The 16946-nt window shown below is 45.7% G+C and overlaps 1 protein-coding gene across 2 annotated transcripts in view; it reads left to right on the forward strand.

Annotated features, from left to right (window-relative positions):
* C6H10orf90 (chromosome 6 C10orf90 homolog) overlaps positions 1 to 16946 on the forward strand; it is a 200040-nt gene that overhangs the window by 10820 nt on the left and 172274 nt on the right. For both annotated transcript variants that reach the window (XM_081823306.1, XM_081823307.1), the window contains exon 2: positions 10146 to 10218. In XM_081823306.1, coding sequence (XP_081679432.1) covers positions 10146 to 10218 — 73 coding nt within the window. The remainder of the gene's footprint in view (positions 1 to 10145; positions 10219 to 16946) is intronic.

Below are 16946 nucleotides of genomic sequence, written 5' to 3' on the forward strand. Positions count from 1 at the left end.
ACTGTGCCCCCAGGAGCAGGTCACCTTCAAGAACATTGTAGGGGGGTGACTGGGTGGCTCAGATGGTTAGGCGTCTGCCTTCGGCTCAGGTCATGATCCCAGGGTCCTGGGATCGAGTCCCGCATGGGGCTCCCTGCTAGGTGGGGAGCCTGCTTCTCCCTCTGCCTCTGCCTCTCTGTCTCTCTGACTTTCGTGAATAAATAAATAAAACATTTAAAAAAAAAAAGAACATTGTAGGGCACATGTGTGAATGGATGCATCCATGGATGGATGGATAAACAGAAGTGCATGAGGTATGTTTGAGATGAAAATCTGGGGCCAGATGGGTGGTGGTTGCTGACTTGGTGCATCCAAGGGATCTGCCTCTGATTCAGTGCTTATGTCGGGCTCCCTACAGATTCCCTCATTTGCGGTGATCAACAGACAGCCCTTGGCTTTAGGAAACCCAAGAGAAGGTCCGAAGTGGAGGTCCCTTGTTTCATTATCCTTTTCATTAATCAAATCCCAAATAGAGAAATTATTTAATTTTCTCTCTGGGGTTTTCTAATTTATATCCCTTCTTCATCCAGAAAGGACTTTAAGACAGCTCCAAAAATAAGTATCTTGGAAAACATCCACAATTTAAGAAGAATAATTTGTCAGAGAAACAAATAGGGCTGAAGACAAATGGGGGAATTATTTTCTTAAAGTAGACAACAAATTGCTTGCCATTTTCTGTTGAAGACAAGAAGCATCTTCCCAGCAAAGCAGCCTGCAGCCAGCGGTGAGCAGGTCAGCCCCAAACAGTTACTCTCTAGTGGGACTCAGATGCCTCCGATCCAGCCCTCTGGTTACAGAAAGTTCACGAAACCCATTATTTTAGCTACACATGTGCTCAAATCCTCACTAATGCGTTCTGGACACTGCTGGTTTCTAGGCACTTGGTTCCAGGTTAGCGGCTTCACTTGGCTCCATAGAATCGGAGGACACCTTTTGCAGGTGGTGGTGAGCTGGGCCGTGTGTGCCAGAGGGGTGGGGTCTCGGCTGATGGATATGCAAAGAGGGGCCCAGGAGCATAGGGGAGATGCAATGCGCTCAAATGTGCATTGTTTGCTCCTCACCGTTGATGTGATGTTCAGGAAAGAAGCTTTGTTCTATCTCCAGGCCGCCATCTTGAATTTCTTTTAATTGTGGTAAAACATACATTGCATAAAATTTAGCATTTTAAGTGCCTAATTCCGTAAGTTTGTGCCCCTGTGCTAGCTTCCAGACACATGGAAAACAAAAGTATCAAGACTTTCCATGATAAATGGCCACTTTCTCAGTTTTTATGATGTAATTCATGGGGCCAAGTGCCAAATGAGCATGTGGTCCTCATGTTAGAACGGCAGGGAGAAATAGTCTTTCAAGGTACTCGCGTGTGTCTCTTTCCTTCCTTCCATTGTCTTCTCTTGATTTGTCCTGGTGGTTTTTAATGTGTTCTTTAGTGTTGGCTTAAGTAAAGAAAAATTAAGATCTTAAATTATTACCGTGAATTTTAATGGTCATCTTTATACTGCATAATGCCATTTTAACACAAATATAAAAGCATTTAACTCATATATGGAATCACTGAAATGATACAGTTTTTATTGCACTAATCCTATCCATGCCTGTACGTATCTCATTCTCTCTAGAACAATGGAAACACTGCAAAAATCACCTCCAACTTTTATTTCATTCCGTGATATAATCTTATTTGACCAACACTCTGTACCTTCAGTTTCTTGCTGGGTGAGGAAGGGCTGAGAGAAAAGGGAGCTATAGGGGCCCTGTCTCTCCCTCCCCTTCTGAGGTGTCATTTGCAGCATACTCGGGTGGCCACCACAGGGACGTAACATGAGTAAGAAAGGGTTGCTTGGTCACTCGCGTTTCTCAGAACTCCACTGCCTACTTCCTGCATTTGAAGTAAGTCTGTTTCCAGCAGGGAGCATGGCCTCTTGGGGCTGTCAGCACTCGGCTTACTTGGTCCTAGATGTAATTTGCTTACCTTATATTCCCTTTGAATCTTGCTGAATGTCCATGCATGGTAGGCTTACCAGGATCCTATGAGCCAGGGGCCCCTGGGCATCGTCTGTGACTGGGGCAGCAAGGAAAGGAGCAAACACACACCTTGCACCTGTCTTCTGCTGCATGTGTACTCCACTGTCCTCTGGGATTTCATGTACAAAACACAAGTTCGGAGATAAAATTATCTTAAAATTCAAGCTGATGATACCAGAGCACTGGCTACAGAAGAAAAAAAAATGGATGAATTGGACTTCATCAGCATGAAAACCTTGTGTGCATCAGAGGACATGACTAACACAGCGAAAGGAAACCCCACCTACCGCGTGGGCGAACCTGGAGCGTGTTATGCTGAGAGAAGCCAGTCGCCAAAGGACAGATGTTGATGGACTGCACTTTCACGAAGTACCTGGAGTTGTGAAATTCACTGAGACAGAAAGTACACTGTGCGGAGGGGAGAATGGGAGATGAGTGTTTAAGGTACGAAGCAGCAGTTTGTGGGGATGGGAAAGTTCTGGAGACAGGCAGTAGTGATGATCGCGCAACATGATGAATGCACTTGGTTTTATGGAATTAGGCACTTAAAATGCTAAATTTTATGCTATGTATGTTTTACCACAATTAAAAGAAATTCAAGATGGTGGCCTCAACCCTGCGTGTGGCCCCTCCGAGTACACGCTCCTGAGCACCGCTGGGTCTCGCGCCTGTGAAGCTGGTCTTGCGCTAACTTGTGCTTACAAATGCACAGGGCGATCCTTTCACTGGATGATGAGATCTCTGAGGTCAGGGGCCCTGTCTTACTTCTCTCTCTGACTCTGTGTTGAATGGAAACTCTAAGCTAAATTGGAGCTTGTTCATGATATATTTAAAAAAATGCAGCCTTACGTGCAATTTACATACATTAATATTCATACATTTTATAAGTGTACAGTTCATTTTGTGTTGACAAATGCATACAGTCATGTAACTGGCACTGAATCACGATGTAGGGCATAGCCACGACCCAGAAAGTTCTCTGGTGCCCTTTGTACTCAATACCCTCCGCCAGCTCCATCCCCAGCAGCCACTGATCTGCTTTCTTCCACTTAGCTTTTGCCAGGTCTGGAATGTCTGTAACTGAAATCATGCAGTATGCAGTTTTGTGTGTGTGTGTGTGACTCTAGTAAGTTTCCATTACAACTTTTTGCATCTTTTTTTTTTTTAAAGATTTTTATTTATTTTTTGACAGAGAGAGTGAGAGAGGGAACACAAGCAGGGGGAGTGGGAAAGGGAGAAGCAGGCTTCCCACTGAGCAGGGAGCCCGATGTGGGGCTCGATCCCAGGACCCTGGGATCATGACCTGAGCCGAAGGCAGATGCTTAACGACGGAGCCACCCAGGCGCCCCAACTTTTTGCATCTTCGTTAAATGGATCATGTTCTCTTGGGGCAGCAGAGAGGTGAGGGCTTGGGCCCTGATTCAGGTACACGTAGATTCTTATCCTAACTCTGCCCCCTTTCTGAATTCTGACTTTGCGTGAACTTTTACCTTATCCAGGATCAGTTGCTTCCTATACAAAGTGGAGTTAATAGTAGTCCCCTCCCTTCATCCTGTGCATTTGCAGGGGTTGAACAAAGCAGTGTATGGAAAGTGCTCGGGGCAGAGCTTGGCTCATAGCAATAGCTCAGTAACGCTTAGCTGTTTATCATCCTGTTAACCGATATGCCATCATCACCAAGAACTCTAAGAATGGCGTTTCCTCATCTCTAGCATGGCAGTATCATGGTACCTTCTTCTAGTGTTGCCATGGAGATAACAATGCCCATGAAGCATTTCGTATGGTGCCTGGCACGTTGTAAGCACTCTGTCGTGTAGCTGTGGATATTATTCTGTGGATGTTATTCTGGCCATTAAGGACCCTATTCTGCTATTTCTCACTAAGTAAAAGTCATCGCCTTCTCTGATTGCGAGAAGGCGTGAAAGGGCCCCGTTTAGATTGCTCTCTGCCGGTCTAGGTGAAAACCACCTTGCAAACAGCAACCACCTGTGTGAGAGAGTAAGGCCTTTCTCCCGGGGGCCCAGGGGAGGAGCTCCATGTGAACAGGGGAGCCAAAGAACAGGAAATACCCTAGTCCTTTTTGTTTGTTTCTGTTCTTTTGAAAGAAGAAATATGGCAGCAATTGAGTTAAGAGGTGTAGGGTGGAGTGGGCAATCGAATCCTCAGAACTTCCTGAGGTGTTCGAGAGTCAGGGTAGCTTCATGGCAGTGGATTCGGAAGTACAGGGAGAGTAGTCAGTAACAGTAAACAATTCCTGGTACAAGAAATGGATTCAGCTTCTGGACTCGTGGGCTCATATTTTCAAGTAAGGAGAGAATGTTGCAAATGATAGGAAACATAATAGAACATGCCGAAAGGAATACTTAAGGAATCAGGGGAACTCTACCTCTTTGATATACAAAATAGTTCAGCTAAATTTGACTTTGTAACTGGGTAATTAACGTGCCCATATTATGGCATTATTTTCCCCCCACGCCTGATGTTTGCAGCGAAATCTCCAGCCAAGTGCTTCGTCATTGCTGTTCTCATTTATACCTGCAGACAGACAGGGGCTGAAGTCACCCTGGTGGGAAAGCGGAGAGTGAACTCTCTGTGGACCACTTCTCATTAGGCAGCCAGGGGAAGCTGGTTTCCATGAGTCTCACAAGAGGAGGAATGATCGAAATCATGCATCCCCCTTACATCCTGATTTGCCTTATTTTCAAACCAGAACCCCACCGACACCACCCTTGACAACAAAAATGAAGGAGAAGCAAGGAGAAACGGGGGCATCTTTGCTTAGATCCTAACAAGGGAACAATCCCGCCATTTGCAATCAGATAAAGGATATTATCTCCATAATAAAAGGCAATTGAGAATCTAAATGAAAAATCTAATGCTTTTCATGCTGATTTATTTTAGATTAGAAAAAGCTAAACCAGATGTAAACATGAAGAGATGAAGCATGAAGAGGGAATCATGGCAGAGTGATAAATCTCAGTTTTGAGTTATTATAGGTGAAGGGTTGCATTAACCAGAAAATACACTGTTGATCCATAAACTGCTCTGACATTAATTATTGTTGCAGAAGAGAATTCAGAAGATTGAATACAAACATGCAATGCTGGCAAAGATCAATCATGCATCCAGATTAGCCACGGAGAGTGTATTCCAGCCCCCAAGAGGCTGCGTTAACCCATTGGCACTCCATGCCGGAACCCTCCCTGTGACGTGCTCTCTGCCTTCTAGTGGGATCTCCAACACTGGTTGCTGAAAAGAAATGGCCCTCTTTATTTTTTTTTTGGATCCCAACAGTGTCTCCCATCATCCTAAAGAGAAGATCCAGCTGTTTGCTCTTCTCTCTTCTTCCCTTTTTCTTCACCTGGTCCCTGTTTTACTTGCTCAGTGCTTTACAAAGCCCTGATCACCCCTACACACACACACATGCACGCATGCGATGCACACCCATGGACACGCATGTATGCACATGCACACACATGTGCTAATATGGGGAATGTTGAGAACACTGTGTTCTAGTTGGAGAGGGTCTTGGCTCTGGCATTTAGTAGCTCTGTGACCTAAAGCAAATTACTGAATGTCTCCATGCTCCAGTGTTCATATCCATAAAATGCAGAGACACTATCTCGTGGGAACTGGATGAGGGGCTAGATATGGAAAACCTGAACTCAGGGACTGGCAAGTTTATTAAATGTCTGTTGTACTAATCCACAATTCTCCATCCAGAACTCTTGGGGCCAAATGTGATTCAACAATGATTTCTTGATTTTATTTCAGCAAGTTACACTGCACAACATTTCTAGTGGGATTTGAGGTAGCACCCTGTAATTAAGCTCATTGATGTTTTTGCAATAAAATGTATGAATATTCACACTAAATGGAATTAATATTGTAAATAGCCTCAGGTTAGTTCAGGTAATGTTTGGCTGTCAGATTAGTTTTCTACAAACTCGGAGAGAAAAAAAAACTCTCAGATTTCAGAGCTTTATGGATTTTAGAATTGCAGATAAGGGATTATGGATCCATAGTGAGCACTCAGATATCTTGAAGGGAGAGTCGGTAAACAACAAAAAACAGCAAAAACAATAGCATATTTGCTCATTAGGACCCAGCTATTATGGCACAACTTGGGAGGATCAAGTGGGAGAATATGAGAGTTGCTTTGTAAAGTGTTGAGTCTTCTGTAAATGGATGGTTCTAGTATTATTATACCCACGATGTTCAGATCTCTCTAGTGCTCAGCTTCCGGCTCCTGATGGGATTCATCGATCATTTTGTTGTCAATGTTATCAGTGTCCCAGCTCATGTCAGGCTTGACCACAGAGTTTCTGCTGGTAGTGGTGTTGGTAAGGCTGGACCCTATATGGTAGCAGATGGTGAGGTGGTGCCTAAAGAATGCCAGGCCGAGGACAGGAGGGCTGGTGTAGGTGCCAGAGCCCTGTTTTCTTGTCCATGGGCACTGATGTCTCTCACAGTCCCTTGACCTTTGTTTCTTTATAAAATAAGAACTCTACATGTTCTGGCCACTTCTCAGGGACTTTGGAGAGTCAGAAGGAGGTAATGTGCATAAAAGAACTTTGCAAACTGGAATATTCCCTATGACTGCGAGGTGTCATGGTTCTTTTAATGTCCTTGATCCTAATCAGAATGTTCTGTTCTTGATTGCCTCGATTCCAATTTGGTCTCCTTCCACTTGCTTTACTTTAACTGAACATTAAGTACTCACTCTCCTTGTTCAAAAATCGCCAAAACTTCCCCGTCACCTAGCATTCAGGGCTGCCCATGACATGTTGTTATGGTCTGTAGCTGTGGGGACTGCAGCTCAGACCCTGAACATTGTTGTAATGTTAATGGATGCGTTAACACTTGTGCTCTGACCTGCAGAGCTATTCCCTGGTGTTGGATATTTCAGAATCCTCCGATGTTTTGCCATTATGAACCATGCTGCAAAAATGTCTTTGTGAATAGAGCTTTAACTGTATTTTGAATGAGTTGACAAGCCAAGGATTTTGAGCTTGGAGGGACATAACCAGATTTGCTTTATGGAAACATGGCTGGTGATGAGGTGGAGGCAGGAGGCCGCTGGGCTGAGAATGGGGAGGTTGCGGTGGTCTGGGTAAGTAGGACGGGGGCGCCATGAAGGCGGTGGATAGAGGGAGTTGGAGATGGAATGGAGAGACATTTAGGAAATGTAACCAACAGGTGTTGTGGGTAGACACAGCCAAGGGAGTGGGCAGCGAGGGGGCCCTGGAGAGCACAGTGAGAAGCATTTCAGGGACATAGATCACAGCGGCTCGGTCTAGATTGTGGAAAACTGAGGACTGATGGGAGGTGAGGAAATGGGACAGAGACAGTGTGGCCATCTCCTCCAAGAAGATTTGCTGTGAGTGAGAAGGCGAAGGGAGGAAGGTAATGTATGTGGGAGGGAGGTTTTGTTTGTTTTTTGTTTGTTTTGTTGTTTTTTAGAGGGGGGAGTTGGGGGAGAACGAGAGAATCTTAAGCAGGCTTCATGCCTAGCCCTGAGTCCGATGGAGGGTTCCATCTCACAACCCTGAGAACATGACCTGAGCTGAAGTCAAGAGTCGGACAATTAACCGGCTGAACCACCCAGGTGCCCCTGGTTTTGTTTTTAAGAAATGTTTGGACATAGTTAGAAATGAGGAAGGCAGAGTTGAAGACTGAGGACACAATGAGGATCCTTGAGGGGCATGACCTCCAAGAAGACAGAAGGGTAGATTCCAAAGGGCACTGTGCATAATTTAGAGAAGAGGCCTTTCCTTCCTTCCTTCCTTCTCTTTCTTTCTTTCTTTTTTTTCTTTCTTTCTCTCTCTCTCTCCCTCCCTTTCTTTCTTTCATTCTTCCATCCTTTTTTTTCCCAATAAATATTTATTGAGAGCCTACTATATGTCTGGCCCCATACTAGCAGCTAGGAATACATTGGCAAGCAAGACAAAATAATTTTATTCTCAGAGCAGTTGGAATCTAGGGGAGAAGCAGACATCAATTGTAGATTCACATGAATCCATGTAGATTTTACAGTCCAAGGTGAATGTGCTGAAGGAAAGGAGTGTTTCTAAAATCTTACAAAGCAGGAACTTGGTTTTGAGATGGGTGTCTGCAGATACTCTCATGATCAGGTCACATGAGCCAAGATCCAGAAGAAGACCAGGGAAACAACATGCTTTGCAGCTGAAACAGCATGTGCAAAGGCCATGTGGTCAGGGAGAGAATTTGTATTCAAGGGGCTGAGGGAAGCTCTTACAGAGTGTGTGGTCTAGAGAGAGGTGTCTGGTGATGCCACAGAGATTCCCTAATATAGACCACACAGGGCGCTCTTGTTACTTTGTCCTCAGGACAAAAAAGTGTTGCTGTTCTATAGGAAGGGAGTACAGTGAGCAACCAGTAGAAAGGACAGTCAAAGCCAAGTCTTCCCAGGATGTCACTATTGGATTGAGACCTGGGTTGATGACAGAGATTCCTGAATCACCCTGTCATTGGGAATTCTTGGATCAGTGGTGCCGAGAGCCTGTACAAAAGGGTTCCAGGCTTTGAAGATGCAGAGGGCTGTGGGGCCTAGTCAGCTTGCCATCCACTGCCAGTTGCTGGGTCCCCAGAGAGAGAGGAACAATCCTCAGTCCAAACCAGGGCACTTCAGTATTTGTCACTTCACTGTGGGGCTGGGGCTCTCGACTAGGACTGCGTGGTCCATCAGGACTTGCTGGGTAAAAATTAATTGTGTGTTGTCATGTCCCAGGGTAATTAACTTGCTAAATTTGATAGCGTTATTTTAAAAAATAGACATAAATATCTTTCTTAAAAGAGCCAGACAAGACAACAGTCCAGGAAATGGGAAGCTTAAATTCTTTGCTCAGCCAGAGGCATCTTCTGTACATCTGTTCCCCCTTCTCCCAAGACAGGTTCCAGATCCACCTGCTTGGTCGTGTTGAAGCAACAGGGAGATAACTTGCTTCTTCCGCTCAATTTGCGATTTAAATAATTTCTCATCCCGACGTCTAATGTTGTTGCACTTTTATTTCCTTTCTGAAAACTTTTCATGTGTTATCCAGTATTCCCTATGCCACGTCCATTGTAAGAATTCCTAGTTTGTGTCGCTCATAGACAACAACAGAGTTGGGCACAGAGCAGAGAAGCCCAGGGAGTGGCAGAAAACAGTGTATGACTCCCCACATATTAGCCCTGCCCTGCTCTGGGTCCCACCCACTTTTCTCTGTCCCTGGATTGGTTGCCCAGATGCTGGGGATGAGAATGGCCAACATGGGAACTGTCCATTGTAAAACTTAACTCAGCCTGGGACTAAGAAGTTAACTGAGGTTTAGAATTGGAGGCTGACTTTGCCCCTTCCAATCATGCTGAGCTTACAGCAGAGGGTTGGAAAAGTTACTCTTCAGTTTTAGGGGAGAGTCATGGGGTAAGCGAGGGTTGGCAGGCGTGGGGCAGACCCAGGGTGGAACGAGGTGCTCTGGAGTCTGATTATAAATTGAGAAATCCAAACCGGAACTCTCACCCACAGCCAACTGCTTTCAGAATAAACATACAAAACAAACCTTAGCCTTTTGCTGGAGAAAGTCAGCCTCATAATCATACTTACAGACAGCAGAACACTTCTGTATATATTAATCTTATTTTCGTTGGGTCTTGAAGGCTAATTCCTGAAATTTGATTGCTTGTGGTTAATCAATGTATCAATATTTATTGAATGTCCAATTTTAGCTCAACACCCATTCAGCATTGTGATGGGATGGAGAAGAAATATTAGATGTGGTTCTTTGCTCTACTAGCAAAATCCAAGGCAAAATCCATGTTAGCTGATGATGGTTTTTTCTCCCTCCCCTCCTCCTCCTTGTGCATTTTGAAATCATCAGAAGCCTACCCTTTATTCATTTGCAGAGTTAACCCAGGAGAAAATGGAAATAAGTCTTCATTAAAACCTGTAGTTCTTTCTTGGGAGATTGGAGAGATTCTAGAGACGTTTCTGGATTCCTTAAAAATAATAATACACATTATTGAGGATTATATATCTGGCAAATAAAACTATAAAACTGGGAAGGTTTCTGTTTATCTTCCAGATCCACAGTCGGCTCTTCTCGTCCCCCAAAGATCATTCTGCTTGGGAAAGAAATGAAGGTCTTTCAAACACAGGTAAAGAGCTGGGCTATGACCGGGTGACATTCCTGTTCAAGCCTTTATTTACTCTCTCTCCTTTATTTTTATTAATAATGAAATGTGCTTTGGAGCCTCAACCCCCCCCCCCCAACCTCAAGATGATAGCTCAGTGGCTCTGACAAGATTTGAAGCTGATTTGAATTTCTAAACACCTAGGCTTTTAGGTTGGCAGTCTCTGAAAAAGCAAACAATGCAGAAGAAATATTGGTTACCTCAGGTAGTGTATTCGGGACCCAAGATTACTGCAGATTGCGGGGGTTCAGGCCAGCGGGGTGCAGGGTTCCGCCAGGAATGAGTAATGGGTCAAATATGGAATATTCTCGCAACGGAACAGGCTCAATTTAATTAAAATAGGCATGGTATCTGTGCGTTCATAAATTATTTGTTGGGAAGCTTCATTCACAGCCCCTGCACTGCGCCAACACCAGCGAGGTGGTTACAGTTCATAACTTTTATTAAGTTTGTTAACATAGGTGGTGTGGAAACAAGCTTGTTTTTCGCCCATCCGGAAGAGGAATCAGATGGGTTTAGGTCCCATTTTCTGATGGTACTGTAAAAAATCTGAGGTTAATACAGTATTTCAATTCAGAGACTCTAGCAAAATGTAAAAGCATGTTTTCATGTAGCAAATTTTATTTTTCATCCTCATCTTAATTTTAATTTGTAAATGTGGCAGATGACTTGGTATCTATGAAACATATGTATGTGTACGTGTGTATGCTTGTGTGTGTGTGTGTGATTATACACGTGTATAACTTCTCTCTGCCTTACCCCTTACCGCCTGCACATATCAAAGGTATCAGGGACCTGAGTTCCTTTCCATAACTGACACAGTCAACCCAAGACAAATATGTTATTTGAAAGAAGCTTTCCTAGTTAATCCTTTCTGGAGCCACAAAGCATGGTTTATAGCTTATTCTTTAACAGTGGCAGATATTTAGTTTGGATCCTTTAAAAACCTAGCCTGGAAATTGCTGGTGGTGAGAACATGAATCCGTGGGCAGGTGCTTCGGGTGGCTTGAACGGCAGGCTCATGAAGCAGGTCTGGCCACCCGCACCCCACACGGGGTTTGGGGACATTGAGAAGCATGCCATATTGTCCTCAGAGCACTCGAGGTAGTGGTGGGCACAGTCTGGCCCTGGTGACGTCGATGTGGGCATGTCAGTCTGCTTTTCCCTAGGACGAGCTTAGCTCGAAATGGGCCTAATCGGGCACTTCGGCAGTGGATGCCTGCTCACAAGGTACTTAGCCGCTTAATGACTTAGAAACCTAGCACATGCTGGTCCAGAGGCCACAGGTTAATGGTCCAGGCTGCAGGGAATGTGCCCAAGCAAGCCTGGGCGAGGAGGAGAGGAGATACAGATATTCTGGCTTTCTCCCTCTCTCCCTTCCCTCCCCTCCCCTCCCTTCCCTTCCCTCCCCTCCCTTCCCTTCCCTCCCCTCCCCTCCCCTCCCCTCCCTCCCCTCCCCTCCCCTCCCCTCCATTCCCTTCCCTCCCCTTCCCTTCCCTCCTTTCTTTTTTTTTCTCTTTCTTTTTAAATCTGTATTTTCTAAGTTCTGATTATAGAAAGATACTTTAGAGGTCGTATTAATCCTTGGGCATTCTCTTAGAAGGCAGGCAGTTGTTAAAGAAAAAAAAAATCATTCATAAGGCTGGGTAAAAAGGGTAAGGCAGATTTTATTCAGGGAGACCACTACATGGGGTCTTCGAGGAGGAAAGAGTCTGGACTCCACTTTGAATATAAGGAAAAGTAGGAATTCACCACCAAGGAGCAGGGTGGGGGTCAGTGGATTGAAAATGTCTAAGAGGTAAGGGGGATTTTGGCTAAGTTGGCTGGACAGGTGGGGGATGAGGAATTTGATCAGATATCAAGGGTGGGGGATTTTTTCTCGATGGAACAAGCAGGATTCTTTCTAAAACTGGACTAAATGGGCCAAGGATAGAACCCAAGGGTGAGGCCTTGTCACATCGAGTTCTCAGAGAAGCCTGACTCTGGGTTGATCAAGGAGAGTCTCTGTCAGAGTCAGGACATAAGTGGGCTCCATGCTTCCCCAGCTGGCCGATGCTCCGAGGGGCCATCCAGGCTCTGTACGTCTTCCTGCAAGGTCATTCCCATCTGTTCAAGAGAAATGACACTGTTAACTGGTCTAAAATGGCAAGACTTGGGAGCTACCGCAGTAGAGGAGGGAAACCCCAGTGGAGAACTGAGCTCAACTCTGAAGGCAGCCAGGGCAGCCTGGGATCTGTAAGCAGCGGTGATGGAAGACTCAGTGCCTACAATATTACCAGGACAAACTTGATTAGATGTCAAGGGTAGGGGAAAGTCTCTTTTAACTGGCTCAGCAGGATTCTCTCTAAATCTGCGCTCAATAGGATTCTTTGCTAAAACTGGGCTTGACAGGCCACCAACGGCTCAGAGGAGCCTGACTAATGTTAGGTCAAGGAGGGTGCAGGGACACATCTGTTCTCTGAAAACTGGCCCGAGCAGCCACCCGTACCCTGGGGGCTCTCTCTGGTCTGGTTTGCTGGCTCAGGGCAGAGCAGGAGTTTGGTTCGGGAGTGAGACTCCCTGCCCCACAGTCCTGAGAAGGGCCCAACACAAGGGGGAGACCTTTATCGGTCCTCTCCGTGGCCTTAGGGGACCCAGAAAGCAGAGTTTTAGAGCAAACTCGGTGTCACAAGGACTAGAAACACACAAAAGGGAAACCATTGTACGGAAACCAGTGAACTTCATGGAAAGTTGCACCATCAGGTTGCAAAAAGCACAGGAACCAAGGGGACTCTGTGGGCTCTGGCAGCAAGAATGTGTGGGCCCTCGCCTAGAGCTACCATAACAGGGTTCGATGGCTGAGGTCCACTACTTGTGTCTGTCAAGTCACCTTCTCAGGCCCTGTCCTGATTCATTCATCTCAGGTCAGGAAGCAAGGTTAAATACTAGAAACGTAGCTTCTGAGGATCTAATCCTGTGTGTACCTGGCAGGGCAATTCTTCCAGAAAGAGTCCACTGGCCAGGCAGATGTCATCTCATAGAATCTCACGTTTGGGAGGGGCCAGAGGGTCATTTTGTCCAGTTTCTCCCTGATGTCTGAAGCCCCTACTCATTCCCAGGCAAAAGTGGGGAAGCCTCTTTTAGTAGGCGGAACACATACAGCCCCACGGACGGGGGGGCTCACCCTCTGAAGGTAGCTCATGACATGCTCCCACAGCTGGATACCCTTTGGATTGTGTTGAGCCAAAATAAAATAAGTTATTTATTTGTTTTTAATCTGTATTGAGAAGGCAAAGAGGACTCAGTAAATACTGAGTTGCTAGAATGCATGATCTGATCCACATTCTAGGAAGACTCCTCCATGTGCTCTTTCAGGCAGGAGATGATGTGGGTTTCGTCTAGGGCAGGAGTGGGCATGTTGGAGTCATTGGAGCACTGGGTGATGACCGAATTTTTTGCAGTAAAGGGGAAGTTTAGGATGTTTCTGGGCAGACAGTGCTGCCATTCGTGGGGTAGGGAATTCAGGGTCCAGGAGGTTCACAGAGTAGGGGGGCGCTAGTGGGAGTATCCTGAATTTGTGGGGTTGGAACCCTCTACCTGTGAGAGGCCACCTGCCTTAGATGTCCAGGAAGCATCCGGCAGTTTGGTGTTGAGATCGGAAGACAGGTTAGGGTTGTAGATCTCAATATGACCATCATTTACAGAAGGTGTGTGAGAAGCCATGAGAACAGCTGAGATTAATGCAAAAGGAACTATATGAGCTGGCTGGCAAGAGGATGAGGTTGCAAAACCTAAGGAGCCCATGCGTGTGGGGTGGCGGCTGGGGACGGGGAAGAAGAGTGCTGTCCTGGGAACCACAAACCTGGCGTCAGGGTTTTGTTTTCTAAGGTGGGGTATTTAGTGCTTTTGACTTTGTCCTCACTTAGCTCTTTATCTTTAGAAACGTCTTTCCACTTGCTCGGGTCTTACTTTGCTCTCAGATAACAGTGGTTTAGGATGCCCCATCTCTACCGGCTGCTCTAGAACTCAGCGATGTGGGTGGTAAGCCTCTGTTGCAGAAGCGAGATCAGGGGCGTATTTGGTGCAAACAGGGTTCAAGTGCTCATGCACGAAATCAGAAATGAACATCGTCTCCGGATTTTCATTTTTGCTTCCTTCGCCTACACGCTGCAACTATCCACTGCCTCTGTCACTGGAAATTCCAAGACTGGGAAGGGCAGGGAGCTGATTTTTTATGGTAAAATCGTCCCTGTTGGCAAGACCTTCGACATCCAGTTGGCCTGTGTGAAACCTCAGTTTACAATGATTAATAGGATCCGAACACTAAGAGAGAAACTGTTTCTGCCCAAACTCACATCTGTTTTCAAAGTCAGTGGAAGGTAGGAAGTCGCTTTGAAATTTCCATTCTGTGTGTTATAAAAAGATTCCTTTCACTGTTTCCCCATCACTGTGCTACCTGTGTGCAGACAAGACTGCTGAATCTGAGGATTTAGCAATGGTGGGGAGGGTCAGGTGCTTAGTTAAGCCGTTTCTGGGGACATCAGTTACGGGAAATGTATGGAAAAGTAATTGATGAAGGGACACCTGGAATTTTTAATTACTAATTCACTTGGCTTAGGAAGGAAGGTGGGACAGAATAAAATTTTCTCCCTCCTGATCAATTAAGCCTGACCTTTACAACTGGCAGTTTTTAAAGGGTGTGTCTTTGATTGATGAGTGGGATGAAGTAATTATATTTCACTTAAAACTTGAGGGTCATTGTTTCTCTACTCCAGCTTTTATAAGAGCAGTGATTTGCTACCTTTGTAACCGTACTTTTCAGTTTCATTAGTACTGAGTCAAAAAGTTAACTGCCCCTACGCAACACATACCCTTGACCATCCCTCAAGGAAGGATTGGTCTGTTACCCCTTAAAAACCACCGAGATGGATATGAGTTGTATTCCGTTTCTCTTCTGCCATCTGTAATGGCAATTTCTCTATGAACAAGGTCCAGCAGGGCCACCGTATTTATCTGTTTTCCCTGAAAAACCATGTTTTTATTCAGGCTCTAATTGTTGAGGCAGAAACATGTGGATTCTTCTTTATACAGGAGCCGTTTTGATCAGGCTGTATTGCCATCTGGCTCGTTCTCACAGATCCCTCTTCCTGCCTGTGAGGAGAAGTCATCTATGGAACAGTGAATAAGAGTAGCTTTAATCGGGGCGCCTGAGTGGCTCAGTCGTTAGGCGTCTGCCTTCGGCTCAGGTCATGATTCCAGGTCCTGGGATCGAGCCCCGCATCGGGCTCCCTGCTCTGCGGGAGGCCTGCTTCTCTCTCTCCCACTCCCCCTGCTGTATTCCCTCTCTCGCTGTGTTTCTCTCTGTCAAATAAATAAATAAAATCTAAAAAAAAAATAAAAAAAAATAAAAAAAAAAGAGTAGCTTTAATCAATGCAACTTCTCTGCTTAAAAATCACACCAGACCTCGGAGGGCAAAGTGTTTGGTGCCCCTCCACATCCGACTCTACGCTTGCCCATCACTCTCCTTGCCCATGAGGATGCTCCCGAAACCACCTTCTTTATATTTCGGGTGTGAAAATTCTTTTGTCCGGTGCATTCCCTGATGCAACCAGCCCGTCCTTGGTGCTTCAGGCTTTGTTTGTCCCACAGTTATAGTCCATCCTGCATTGATTGCCTTGCTTCCCTTGTAGACTTGTCTCTTCCCTTGTAGACTTTTCTCTTCAAGACTGTTGGCTTGGAGGGCAGGGACCTTGTCTCACTTAGCTCTATGTTCCCAAGGTCAGGGACCAGAGCATGGAAGTTCTTCACTGGCTTACACAGGGTTGTTTATCTGAAGGAATCATGTGGAGCCTAATTCTACATCCAGACACCTTACCTGACTCTCCCAGGCAAGCCCGCAGAGCAGGCTGGGAACTGGGTCATGTGACAGTAGTTGAGAGCCTGTCAGGGAAAGCAACTGCCTTTGGGTTTTTCTAAGACTCTTACAAGTGCTTTTCCTGTCCTGTTACTTAGCTTCCTTTGTTGAGGGGGATGGAGGCCCCCACCCAAGTGGCTCCTCTGGAGTCTGCTTGGTACCTACTCTGCCTGGGGTCCAGGTGGGAAAAGGCAGCATAACTTTTCTGACCACCCGAGAAGAAAGAACATTTATTCCTGCTTTCTGCACAAGATGAAAGGGACACGTTTGGGCCTGTTAGGCCTACTTGTGTACAACATTATTGGAAAGAAAAGAGACCAAATCGCTTTGTCACAGGGGCATGTGACAGTTCCCTGCTTGCTCTCTGATGGATAACTGTTATGCTCCTGTCCCTTCCCGAATTCTGCCCAGTGGCCGCCTGGGTCTTGACCCTCTGTTTTGTTGCGATCACTTATACCTAGTGCAATAAGCAACGCTCCCCCTGATACGAATTTCTGCCTCTAGCTGTATCTTTCCCCATCACCTGGTACATAATCTAATTTTAAAAATAATTGGTAAAATAAGGTACTGAGCAAAGAGCTCAGCTGAAGATTTGCCAGTCTGTGTAGCTCTGTGTCAGAAAGACGTGCATCCAACCAGATATAACTGCATCCTCTCCAAGGCATGGAAGCTTAGTCATCGCCTCTTGTGTACTGAGGAACAAAAGGAGCTCATCTAGAAGTGTGGCAGTCAGCTGCTGCAGTAGACCTGAGGTACTGGTAGGGGTCCATGAGGGCCACTGTGTCTTATGCTTAGGAG

Source organism: Leptonychotes weddellii, chromosome 6 (assembly GCF_054177405.1).
Source record: "Leptonychotes weddellii isolate Sample4059 chromosome 6, ASM5417740v2, whole genome shotgun sequence".
Taxonomy (NCBI): Eukaryota; Metazoa; Chordata; class Mammalia; order Carnivora; family Phocidae; genus Leptonychotes; species Leptonychotes weddellii.